This window comes from Cnephaeus nilssonii (genome assembly GCF_951640355.1).
Source record: "Cnephaeus nilssonii genome assembly, chromosome: 6".
Classification (NCBI taxonomy): Eukaryota; Metazoa; Chordata; class Mammalia; order Chiroptera; family Vespertilionidae; genus Cnephaeus; species Cnephaeus nilssonii.
The window spans coordinates 11,422,141-11,434,306 of record NC_137077.1 but is presented as its reverse complement, the minus strand read 5'-3'; the positions used below and the strand labels follow the sequence as shown (position 1 = coordinate 11,434,306).

General features: G+C 51.7%; 1 protein-coding gene across 1 annotated transcript in view; it reads right to left on the bottom strand.

Moving 5' to 3' along the window:
- Nucleotides 1–7,843, bottom strand: part of NUAK1 (NUAK family kinase 1) — a 71,978-nt gene extending 64,135 nt beyond the window's left edge. The window contains exon 1 of the mRNA XM_079774948.1: nucleotides 6,755–7,843. Within this exon, the coding sequence (XP_079631074.1) occupies nucleotides 6,755–7,009 (255 nt within the window). The 5' untranslated portion in view covers nucleotides 7,010–7,843. The remainder of the gene's footprint in view (nucleotides 1–6,754) is intronic.
- Nucleotides 7,844–12,166: the final 4,323 nt, after the last annotated feature.

Sequence of the window (12,166 nt, the reverse complement as noted above, 5' to 3'; positions counted from 1 at the left end):
CCTTATGAATAATGCTGCTGGGAACATTCATGCGCAAGTTTCTGTGTGGACATGTGTTTGCACTTCTCCCGGGCAGACCTAGGAGTGGAACTGCCCAGCCCGGGTTTCACATGCGGTGGAAAGCTTACTGAAGAGCTTCGCCGTGAAGTCAACATCTGGCTGCTTCTGGGCCGTTTCCAGAGAATTTTATCAATACAGCCAGACACCGCTCATGGGTGGGTCATCTGGCCCGGCCCCTCCTGTGCTGGGGCCTGGGATCTTCTCATTCCTGCACTGCACAGTGTCGTCTGGGCCAGCGTGATGATAAATGCATTCTGCTTTAAAGCAGATACTTCACAAATCATAACTTACAGATGCTCCAGGACTTTCATGTGGGAAAGACAAATGAGACTTATGCTGTCTGACTCCGGAGCCACTGAGGACAGGAAGCCGTGGCCAGGAAGCTGACAAGCCCTGGATAGACCTCTCTCTCTCTCTCTCTCTCTCTCTCTCTCTCTCTCTCTAACGAGTGCACGAACACATGTAACAGAAAGGGCATTTGTGCAGGGGAGGGTCTGCCTGGCTTTGCAAACTATGCTACGTATCGGCCATTCATTTCCAGCCATTGTCTTTTCTTCCCAGCACGTCAAAACACTGCGCGAGGTCAGAGGTGATGACCTCCAACCTCTACACCTCCTAAAATATTCCCCCGGCTCAATGTGTTCCTCTCAGTCCCATTCTATAAGCCTCTGTTGAGGACCTACTACGTGCTTGGCATGATGCGAGGCATGGACAGTGAGTTCAAGACAGTTAGACAGGGCTTACCAACAAAACAGACAAGATACCTGACTCAACCCTTATCTCCTGATGCTTCCCAGGAGGAAATGACGCCATGAGGACCTGGCGCGTGGTGTGTGTGCATTTCTGTCTCCAAGCAAAGAAGTGAACGGGCTGACCTCCCGAGGCCCCCTAAGGGCTTCTAGAATCTGAGGATTCTTAGGCAACAAAAAACTCAGTGTGTGTCCAGGTAAAGAGCTCTTTGACCTGATTCATTAAGACATACTTGTGGCTCAAGGGCAGATAGTTCGCCAGCAGACAGATCTTTCTCTCCCAGCGCAGTCCGATTCTTATCTTCTCATACCTTAACTCTTGCGAAAACCTCCGGGCTGGCCTCCCTGCTCCGAGCCAGCCCACCCGTCAGATGGGTTCAGGGCCCCCCTGCGGTCAGAACCTAGCCCAGCCCCCTAGAGGAGGGGAGATGGCCAAGGTCTCTGCATTCACACGACCTGTGACCTTAGCAGGCGAGTGAACCTCTCTGTGACTCAGTTTCTTCATCTGGAAAATGAGATCATTGCAGAATTATTAGGAGGACTGAATCAGTTTACATGTGCCTGGCATGTTATACTCACTCAAGAAGTATTAGTTGTTGTTCTTATGATATATTATTATTATTACCCCCACCCCATTTTACCCATCTTGCCTCCCTCTGGGTCCCAGCTCACCCTAGAATCTGCCCCCTAGCTGAAACCCCCCATATTTCAGCCTTCTGAAACTCAAAACAAAGGTCATCTTCAACAGCACTTGTTGTCCCTAATCGTACAGTATTCCATGGCCTCTTCTCTAGATCCCCTGCTAAACATCAGCGAGAAACGCCCCCCAGGAAAATAATCACCCCATGGCTGGTCTTCTGGCACCATGAGCGGAGCAACCACGCCCAAATCCAGAAGTGACCAGCTGGACAACATAAGGAAGGTTCTCCATTTCTCTAAAAGCAACAGGTTTCAAATCAGATAGATGCATTTGACACTGTCTAACTGTAATAAACCCTGGGCAAGTTACTAAACCTCCCTAAAGCCTCACTGTCCCTATCTATTAAATGGGTCTAACTAGAGTACATACCTCTCAGCACTGACGAGAGGATCAGAGAAAATGTCTGTAAAGTCGACACACCCCAGGCTCTCCAAGATATCAGCTGGTAGTAATAACAGCAGCAGGGCTAATCCTAGGAAGGGGTGTTCCTCTCCAGGATCAAACTCAATGTCGTGAACTAAGCTTCAATGAACTATATTCCGACTTGAAAATCACCTGAAATCATCAAGTCCTGCATAGAAGAGGAACCCATGGCCTAGCCACTGCTTAATCCTATCTCTCCCGCCAGACGGTAAGTTCTTTGTCTACGTCCCAGCATTTAACATGGCGGGAAGCATATGGCAGACGGTAATAAATCTGTTGAACTGAGCTGAATTAGTTCAATATTTGTAAGTACATTTCATCTCTGCTACCAGATTATAAGCTCTTTAAGAGTGAGGATCATGTCTTGCTCTAGGAAAGATTTATTAAATGAGTGATGGAAAAATACCAAATCAAGAATCAGGTTTCTTAGACCCAGCCCAGTCACTTATGAGCTGTGCAACCTCAGAAAAGTCACCTAGCGCTCTGTGCCTTACTTTTCCCACCTCCAGGATAAGAAGTTTGGACCACATGTTTGCCGAGGTCCCTCAATCCCTGAAACTGGAGCCGGGTCTTAGCTGCAACATGACACGTGCATATGACAGCCACACACGCCCTGCCCTGGCTCAGCAGGCCAGCCTGCTAATTTACTCCCTTGATCTGCAAATATTCCAGCACCAGGCTATCAATAACAGGGCCAATGCTTACAACACCCATTTTTGGGTCAAATCAATAGCTTTGCCAAGTGAGGATGGTCCTGGTGCTCTAGGACCTGGGGGCACACTCTGCCCACCAGTCCTACCCACCCCCCACCCCCCCACCAGACCCCTCCCACAAACCTTTCCTCCTGCTTACACAACACCACGTACAAGAGATAACCTGGTGCCCAGGGAAAGTTGAATTTGGCTCTTGGCAGTGAGGTGATCACATGACACCTCTCCCCAAAATGTTGTTTTTGGTTTTGGTATTTTTTGTCAATATTTTGTGCTGCCTGAAGGTCTAGGGAGTTTGGCTCAAAGAAAATGCATGCCGTGTTTCGACACGGGGGCTCACTCGGCAGCGTGGCCAAAATTGTAGCAAAACAAGAATTCTGCAATAAACAAAGCCTAAATTCAAGGCTTTAGAAATGCTTCCAGAGCCTACTGGAATATGGCTGCCTTGGCTTGCTATGGGCACACTTCCCCAGCATTCTTTAACCTAAAAAGTTGATTATTTCTTCTCTCTCTCTCTCTGAATGATACAAGGCTGTCCAGAGCATCATGCCTTTCTGATGGTCTTAAAATCTAAATGGAAGTGTAAGTAAAATAAGGGGGAAGAGGGAGAACTTGCTAAAAGAGGCAACTGAAACTGGCTTATGTCCCCATTTGAGGCTTTCTATAGATAATTTTACTCAATTCTCACAATAAGCCCATGAACTTAGTACCATTATTTGCCCGTTTTACAAATGAGAAAACTGAGGTTTCAAACTGCTATATCGCTTGCACAAGGTCACAAGGCTAGCAAGGATTTGAATGCAAGCCAGGGCTCTTAGCCCTTCTCTAAGAGCACCTCATTGTTGGGCTTGTCAACTTCTGGAAGAAGCCACTTTGAGTCCCTGTCTGACGGACAGGCTCGGGCAGTGGCCTCAAGACCACATTTGGGATTGAAGAAGGGAAGATGCCTGGACCATGCGGAGGGCTGGACTAGCTGATCCAATTTCCTGATTCTGCAACACTTTTTGGAACTGCCTTTCACAGAAGATGATGCTGTGTGGTGTTTTGTTTGATTCAGAAGGCCCTCCAGACATGCAATTAAAAGCCACAACATTCTTGTTTTTAAACACTTCTCTGTCTCAGGAGTACTGATTGCACAGCATCTCATGCAGCCTGACACCCAACACCCGACTCCAGCCACTCGCATTGGCAAAGTCGCTTAAAACCACCACACCTCATGAGAAGTGCTCTAAAAGGCAAGGCTACAGCCCTCACCAGCTTGGCTCAGTGGATGGAGCGTCGGCCTGCGGACCGAAGGGTCCCAGGTTCGATTCCAGTCAGGGGCATGTACCTTGGTTGCGGCCACATCCCCAGAAGGGAGGCAGCTGATGTTTCTCTCTCATCCACGTTTCTAACTCTCTATCCCTCCCCCTTCCTCTCTGTAAAAAAATCAATAAAATATACTTTTTTTTAAAAAATTTAAAAAGGCAAGGCTACAAATGAAAACAAATCACTGCAGAATTCTCCCTGAAGATTGAAAAGGCAGAATTGAGACAGTGCTTGTCAAGTCTCCTCAATGGTACCTTACAAGTAAATTGTAGCTGTTTAGTGCATCCTAGGAACCAGAAGAAAACTGTCAGTTTAAATGAAAATGTCTTGCTGCTCTTGACAGATTCTGAGTCACCAAGCGCTGTATGGCAAGAACAACTCGTTGACCAAATTGTTTTTGTGTTTGTTTTATTTTCTGTTCAGCCAGGCACTGGGAATTTTCCACCTGACAATTCCTGCTTCTGACTTAAGTTCTTACACCGTCTGTGAGCAGGGTGCTCAGCGGGGGGTAGGACTCAAGGCCAAGGAGGCCTCCCATTCATCCCACCTCACCCCCTAGTTTTCCCACCTATTTAATGCGAGGTTTTCACCAGATGATTTTGCTCACACTGTAAGCGCATCTATCCAGTTGAAAGCAGTTTGGAGATTGCCAGTTTCTGGGTCTGGGTCTGCTACCAGATTCAAAATCTCTACATTAATTTTTGAGTAAAACAAGAGATTGAGCTAAAATAAACAGCACAATGGGAAACTGAACTAGGGCTGGACAATAACATCGGGACTGAAGTCCTGCCGCTGAGAAATGAGCCTCTTCCGTTCTCAGGGCTCCCCCTAGTGGGCATTCAATTAAATCCCGACGGAATGCTCAGAGTTTCTGCAAATAAAGGGAGACACCCACGGAAGGAGAAGGGCAGGCTCCCCTCTACTGATGCAATCCCTTCCACTCTGACTTACTCTGTGGATCCGACAGCCAGACGAATGCCTGACAGGAAGCTCCAGTGAAACTCAGAGAGGTACCTGCCATAACACAAGGTTTCATTCTTTCAGTTTGCGGCAGCTCCCCAGCATTCAGGCTTCTGTGCCACCTCACAGATCCCCCCAGACACACCCTTACCGCTCAGCCCCTCACAAGCTCACATCCTCAACCTGCAGCTCCAACCGCGTCTGTTTTTCATTATCCCACTTTCCAACTTCCCAGCGCGATTCTTCAACAGCTATTAAGACAACACGAGCAAGGAGCTAAGCTTAGTTTTTGCTTATTCAACATCCAGCCTGGGGAATATCACCTCAGAAGAAAAGCATGAATGAAGTGCACGTTTCTCAGCCTCTTCTTCCACAAACCTGGAAAGGTGTTCCTCAAAGGGCATCGTTACAAACACGTCCTATTTAAATTTTTCAGCCTTCAAAAATGGCACCTGCCCAGAGTGAATTCTCCACTACTTTTGCTTGCTATAGAATTTTTAAATTGGAGACAGCTTAAAATACATAATGTACAAAGTCTCAAATTTCCAATTAACCTACAACAGACTTTTTTTTTAAGCTATAGGATAAAGTTCTATCAACCCAAACAGTGATGCTTAGAATGAGGGAGTTATCCAGGAATCCAAATATTTGAGAAGGGGGGGGGGGCTGAACTTTCTGATTGGTGCCCCCCTTTTTTTGTTTTCACAGAACAATCTCTGCACAGATGCAAAAGAAAAATACCAACATCAACCTACCAATTCATTCAACGATCCATTTTGCTTCCTCCCTTCCCCCCCCCAGCCCCCCCTCATTTGTTAAGTTTGTAACCCACCCTGGGCCACGAAACACCCCAAAATGTGCACACAAGGAGTCCCAAAATTAGTCTGGCGCTAAATCGATTAAAATGCATCAGATATGCTTCAAATCAAAGAACCCTGTTAATTTTCTGCCGCACACCACACAAAATCTTTCTGCAGCCGTCAGTCACTCTGAACCCAATCCTCCAGCCACAAGCCGTGTGGATTACTGGGGCCTGTTCTGCAGAAAGGAAAATGACAACAAACCACGTTGGCGACAATCTAGGGACCCCAAGGCACTCAAGGCGCTCTTTGGGGCTGTGCAGAGGATGCGGGGACGCCGGCAGGGTTGCAGCTGTCACAAAGAGTGGGGCGGCTGGGCCGGACCCCTGCAGCCGGGACCTGAAGTGTAATTGCTTTGGCTGCAACTCAGCATCTGTGTGGCTACTCATGCCCCGGGCATCTCAGTCCTCCCAGAGGCCGGGCCAAGCTGTCACAGCCCTCATGCCTGCAGCAGCCTTTCCCTTTTGCTCCCTAACCTTGTCTCTGACAAACAGGCAGGACTGCGCCCTCCCTTGCAGGGACAGCAGCATCAAGGTGATAGGGAGGATGAGTGGGAAGGTGGGAGGAGGGGGGGGTCGCATTCATCTGCAGGACACGGGATTTGCGGGACCAGCTCTGAGCTGAGAGCTTGGAACCGGTTTGGAGATGGAGCAATAAGGCATTCCAGGGCATGGTCTGAACGCGCGCCCTTGAGGGGAGACCCCGACGGTCCCAACCTTGCAAAGTGTTTGCAAATCATAAACACTACTTGGCTGTTGGGATAAAAACCCCCAAAATATGCGCAGACAGGATGTAACAAGTGTTTCAGGAGAGAAACACGCCCGAGTCACGGGGAGCTGGGGGGGAGAGTGGAGCTGTCTGGGGGTTCCCGGAAAGCCCCCTCTCAGACCAGAGAGGCTCAGCACCCAAAGCCCCCGCCCCTGGCGCCCTCGGTCCCCAGAGCCCCCCCCCCCCCCCCCGCCCCCGGGGGGTTCCCGCACTCACCACTCGGCCCGAGAACCGCTCGGTGGCCCTCTTGACTTTGCCGTAGGTGCCTTTGCCCAGCGTCTCCTGCAGCTCGTAGCGGTGCTTCAAGTTGTGCTTGTGGTGATGCCGCTTCACCCCGTGCGGCTTCCTGGGCTCCGGGGCCGCCGCTGCGGGGGCTGCGGTCGCCCCCGCCACCGCCTCCGGGGGAGAACCCGGCGCCCCCGGCCCCAAGTCGGGGCCGTCCCGGGCCGCGGGCGCAGCGGCCCCCTCCATGTCCAAACTCCGGGACGAGTGGATGGACAGGGCAGGACCCGGCACAGCACTCGGGGTGTCTGGGTCCCCCGCCGAGGGACGTCGGGGTGCGCTCAACGTCGCCCCCGCGGCATGGAGGAGGCGGCCGGATCCAACGGGGGCTGCGGCGGGGTCACTGGCGGCGGCGGGGACTGCACATCTGGCGCCCCCGGCGCGCACGGTCCGCGCACCGCCCACCGGCCGCGCGCACTGAGGAGCGGCGGGCGAGGTGGCGGCGGTGGCCGGGGAGGCGGTGGTGTTTGCAGGAGGGAGGGGAGAGGGGGTGGCTCCGAGCGCGGGAGGGGAGTGTTATGTGGGCGCCGCGCCCCCCGACCCCTCCCCGGGAGGACGGGCAGACGGGCGGGGGCGGGGCGGGGCGGCGCGTCGGCGGGTCCCGGGGGAGGGGGGCGAGAGGCGGGGCGGCCGGGGCTTCCCCACCTCCCCGCCGCCCCCGGCCCCGGCCACCCCGGGCCGGAGGGGGAGGGGAGCGTGTCGCGACTCGCCCTTTGTGCGGCGCGGCGCAGGCCGCAGCAGTGGCCGGGGGCTTTGTCCTCGCCTGGCCGGGCGCCCCCTCCCCGGACTCGCTCGCCGCAGCTACCGCGGGCCCGGGCCCTCCGCCGCCGCCGCCGCCTCCAGCTCCGGCCTCCGGGCCTCCCTTCTGGCTCGCGCCCGGGCGGCGGCCGCTGCTCGCCGAGCCCAGGGCCCGAGCCACCGAGAGCGCTCCGTGCCGGGGGCCGCCGGGGCCCGCTCGCGATCCGGCCGGGGGCGCCCCGGGCCCGGGCGCCCCTTCATTCTTTTAGGTGTCGCCGCGGCCGCCCCGCCCGCCGGAGCTGGGGGAGAGGCTGGGGGAGGGGAGCCGGCGGGTGTTGGGTTTCAGGCGGTGAGTCACGGCCCCCTCCCGCCGCATGCGCACCCCTCCCGCCCCGCGGGCCCGAGGGACGGCTGCCCGCCGGGGACTGTGCGCGACCCTGAGAACCCCAAAAGGAGCGCTTTGACCCGGGCCCTCCCCGAAGAACGGAGGAAGGGAGACTCGGAGGCGGAACCTGGGGCCCGCCGCCGGCCCGCGGGTCTTCCGTCCCCGTCCAGGCCCGGGAGAGGAGGAGAGCTGGGGACGTGGAAGAGACGGGGCGCTCGAGGCGACAGGGCAGAGCTGGGCGCCCACCCTTCCCGCCGAGGCCGCCTTCGGAGGTGGGCGAGCCAGGGACCTCGGATGGAGCAGGGCCCGCGGCCTGCAGAGCGGGAGGCCACTTGCAGGCCTCTTGGCCCCTTCGGCCTCGGAATTTATCCTTCAACTGGAAGGAAGGACCAGATCCTGGAGGTGGTAACAGCGACCTTACACCCCAAGCTGGGAGTCAGGCAGGGAAGGCCTCCGACCGCAGCAAAGCCGCAACCTCCCCCAGCCCCTTCTTAAAGAGGCAAAGAAAAATAAGGAAGCCGGCAAGAGGGAAAGGGGCCTCAGGGAAATGTTTAAAAATGGTGCAGCACACCAGACGGCGATAGGAAGGGTGAGGCATGAAGAATGTCTGGTGCGATCTGCAGATCGCAGGGTGGTTCTGGACTTTTTGTCACCAGTGAGCCGGGCTCGACCCTCCTCGGCAGCTCTCAGGTTCATCCCTCCTGCGTTCCTGCTGTCTTCACAGCCGTCTACCCCCTATCGCCTTAGCCTGGACTCCTGCAATAGCATGTCCTCTTCGCGAGCCCCCTCCCTTCTGCCAGAGTCATGGCCTAAATCAAGGCAGTCATCCCATCCTCCAGGCCTGCCCCTCTGCCACGTCCAGTGCTAGGTATTATCTGTCCACACTTCTCCTCTAGTGCGGCTCCACATGACCCCTCTGCCCCGTCCTGCCTTCCCCAGGAGCTCACTAGTGATTGCATAAGACAAACACAAGGCCATGTTGACTTCATCCCTATTCTGTCCTCCACGCTTGCAGTGCCTCCCCGTCCCCATCCTGAGACTGTATTCTGCTTTCAGACCAAGTCTGCAGACAGCGTGCATGTAGAATAAAGTGTCAGAATGAGTAACGGGAAGGGTTGAGCCAGGCTCCCCAGGGAATAGGACGTGTGACCTTGGTCAAATGACTTAACCTCTCAAGGCTGCAGTTTCCTCTTCTTAAAATATGGATTACCCACCCGTTTTACAGGTAAACAGATTATGTCTGCAGTGGTAATTAAAACTGTTCACCAGCTCTCTTCTGGTTCTTTCCCTTCCTGGGGATGTGGTAGGAACCCACTACCCCAACCTCTTGAAATGAGATGTGGGCCATATGCCTTGCTTTTAGGGCAATGGGATGAGAGCACTGTTTTCATGTAGAAACTTCACAGATCCAGTGGGCAAATCCTCATGTCTTGTGACAATTCTGAAAGTATAGTCTTGGCAATCCTATCTTGACAACCATGGAAGTACCTCTAGATAGAGCCTCCCCCAGCCAGCCTGGGTCTCTGTAAAGATGGCAAAGCAGTCCCAGGGAACCTGAGTTGGAAAAGTAATGTGAGCGAGATTTCAGGGGCTAGGGGGGTGTTACAGCAGCATAACCCAGCTTATTCTAGCTGATCGTTTGCTCCCAAGTGCCTGGGACGTCATCCGTATTTGTGGAGTGACTAGCTCCTACCACAGGCTGGTACCATTTCATGACAGTAAGCCCTTTAGGGTGGTTGTTGTAAATCCGTATTTTTCATTGAGGAAACCGTATCAGAAAACGTAAGTCATTTGCCTGAGATTACACAGGTCGTAAATAGCAGCACCTGGATTTCAACCCTACCTGTCCAGTCCCCAACCTTGTACTCCTCCTCTTCCACAGATGCCGTGCTGCCTCTCCTTAAATGGGCAGGATGGAAACACCCAGTACAATGCCTGGCACACAGTCCTACCCAAGCACTGGGAGTTCCTCTCCAGACTGAATTCCTATAGCATTTATAATTGGAACCACACTTCAGCACAATGTTATCACGCATTGTATCCCGTGTTTTCCATAGATAAAGCTTTTCCTCCAACAAGACCCCCGACTCCTGGATTTAGATAGAGCTTGCATTCTGGAGTCAGACTGCCTGGGTTCAAATCCCTGTTCCACCACCCGCAATTGACAATCTTGGGCAACTCTTTGCCCTCTCTATGCCTCGGTTCTCTCCTCTGCAAAATGGTGATGGTAATAACATAGGTGATATTGGCGGTGGTAACAATAATATGTCCCATGGGATTGGTGTGGGGATTAAGGGATATAATATATACATTCAATAAATCATGGCTATTAATAGACTTCCTTTTCATCTTCCGTGGCTCCTACTAGAATGCAGACAATTCCAAGCAGTTTAATCCTACTGCTTGTATAGACTGATTTCTGGGATCATCCCGGATACAGGATAGTTGTTGTAACATCTGTAGTTGGAAGTATTACATCCACACGGTCCTATAACTTAGATTTCATAAGGCTCATTGCTTGTTTTTTATTACACTTCCTTTCCAAACCACTTAAAAGAAAGAAGGTATGTGTGCTTTCTTGAGACATCTTTGTTCAGAAAACGGTAATACCAATTATCATGTATCTACCATCTTCCAGGACCTTTATATGTATTACTTCTAATCACCATAAAGCTGCCATTTGGGTGTTATGATCCCCATTTGGCTGTTGAGAACATTGAGTCTCAAAGAAGTTAAATTGCTGGTGATCGGACAGCTGGTAGCTACCTGAATCAGGGTTTGAACCCAAGTCTCTGACTAAGATTTTGCCCAGGCCCCTATTCCAAGCTGCCTGACATCCCAGCTCACATCAGTGAGTAGCTGTGCTTTGGTTGACACTAGTCTTCCGATTTTCTAGATGAGGTTTTGGAAAGTTACCGAAGATTGTGACATTTCCAACTTCAGTATGTTACCTGGTAGACATCTTGAATTAAAGAAGCTGCTCATTCTTCACTGGGGCAGAGATTGCTAGCTACCCACCAAAAATTCATGCTTCTGCCAAAACCGGTTTGGCTCAGTGGATAGAGCATCGGCCTGCGGACTCAAGGGTCCCAGGTTCGATTCCGGTCAAGGGCATGTACCTTGGTTGCGGGCACATCCCCAGTAGGGGGTGTGCAGGAGGCAGCTGATCGATGTTTCTCTCTCATCGATGTTTCTAACTCTCTATACCTCTCTCTTCCTCTCTGTAAAAAATCAATAAAATATATTTTTAAAAAAATTCATGCTTCTCCTTTTATAGGGGAGTTGATGAACTGCTGCTCAGCTGGGGCTATATTTCCCAGCCTCCCTTGCACCCAAGCATGGTCACGTGACTAGTTCTCTCTAATGGAATATGAGCAAAAATAATGGTCATTACTTCCAGGCCAGGATGTTTAAGAACTGGGTGTGCCTTCCCCACTTTGCCTTGCTGGAAGCAAAGGATGCCAAGGCTCCAGTAGATGGTGGACTCACTAGAGAAAAGGAGCCTGGGTCCCTGCATCACCTTGAGGAATGAAGCCATCCTCTGATCAGGGCATTGGACTGGTACATGAGTAGAAAATAAACCTGTATTCTGTTAAGCCCCAGACATTAGAGGGTGTTCTTGTTATAGCAGCAAGTATTGCCCTCACTAATACATACAGCTTATACTAAGTCATATTTACATATAAAAAGCAAAATTGAAGATTATAACAACCAACTGAATAGGTGAAACCAAAAATGCCACTTTTTTATTTCCTGTCTACTTCTATAAGGAGAAAGCAGAGTCTATGGAGCCAGGTTTTCCTTTAATTTTTTTCCCCTCAGTTACATGTATCAGAAACCAAAGAGGAGTATAGAGTGGTCATAAGACAGTAAGCAATAAATTTACTCATTCAACTATATGTCTTATTTTCTTACCGCATGCCAGGTATCTGGGGCTGAGGATGTCCTGGGTCAACACGGGAATGGTCTCATCTTCGTGAAGCTCCCAGTCTGTGGGTATTCAGCACAATTTACAGCAGTCATCTGACCTCTGGCCGCCAAACGTCTTGGGAGCACTGAGGCTATTTGAATGTGAAATAGATACCTAAAATAAAAACTAAAATTTACTCACAAATCAAAACAGAAAGCTATGTTGCCCAGCTGGTGTGGCTCAGTGGTTGAGTGTCAACCTATGAACTAAGAGGTCATGGTTCAATTCCCCATCAGGGCAGATGCCAGGTTGC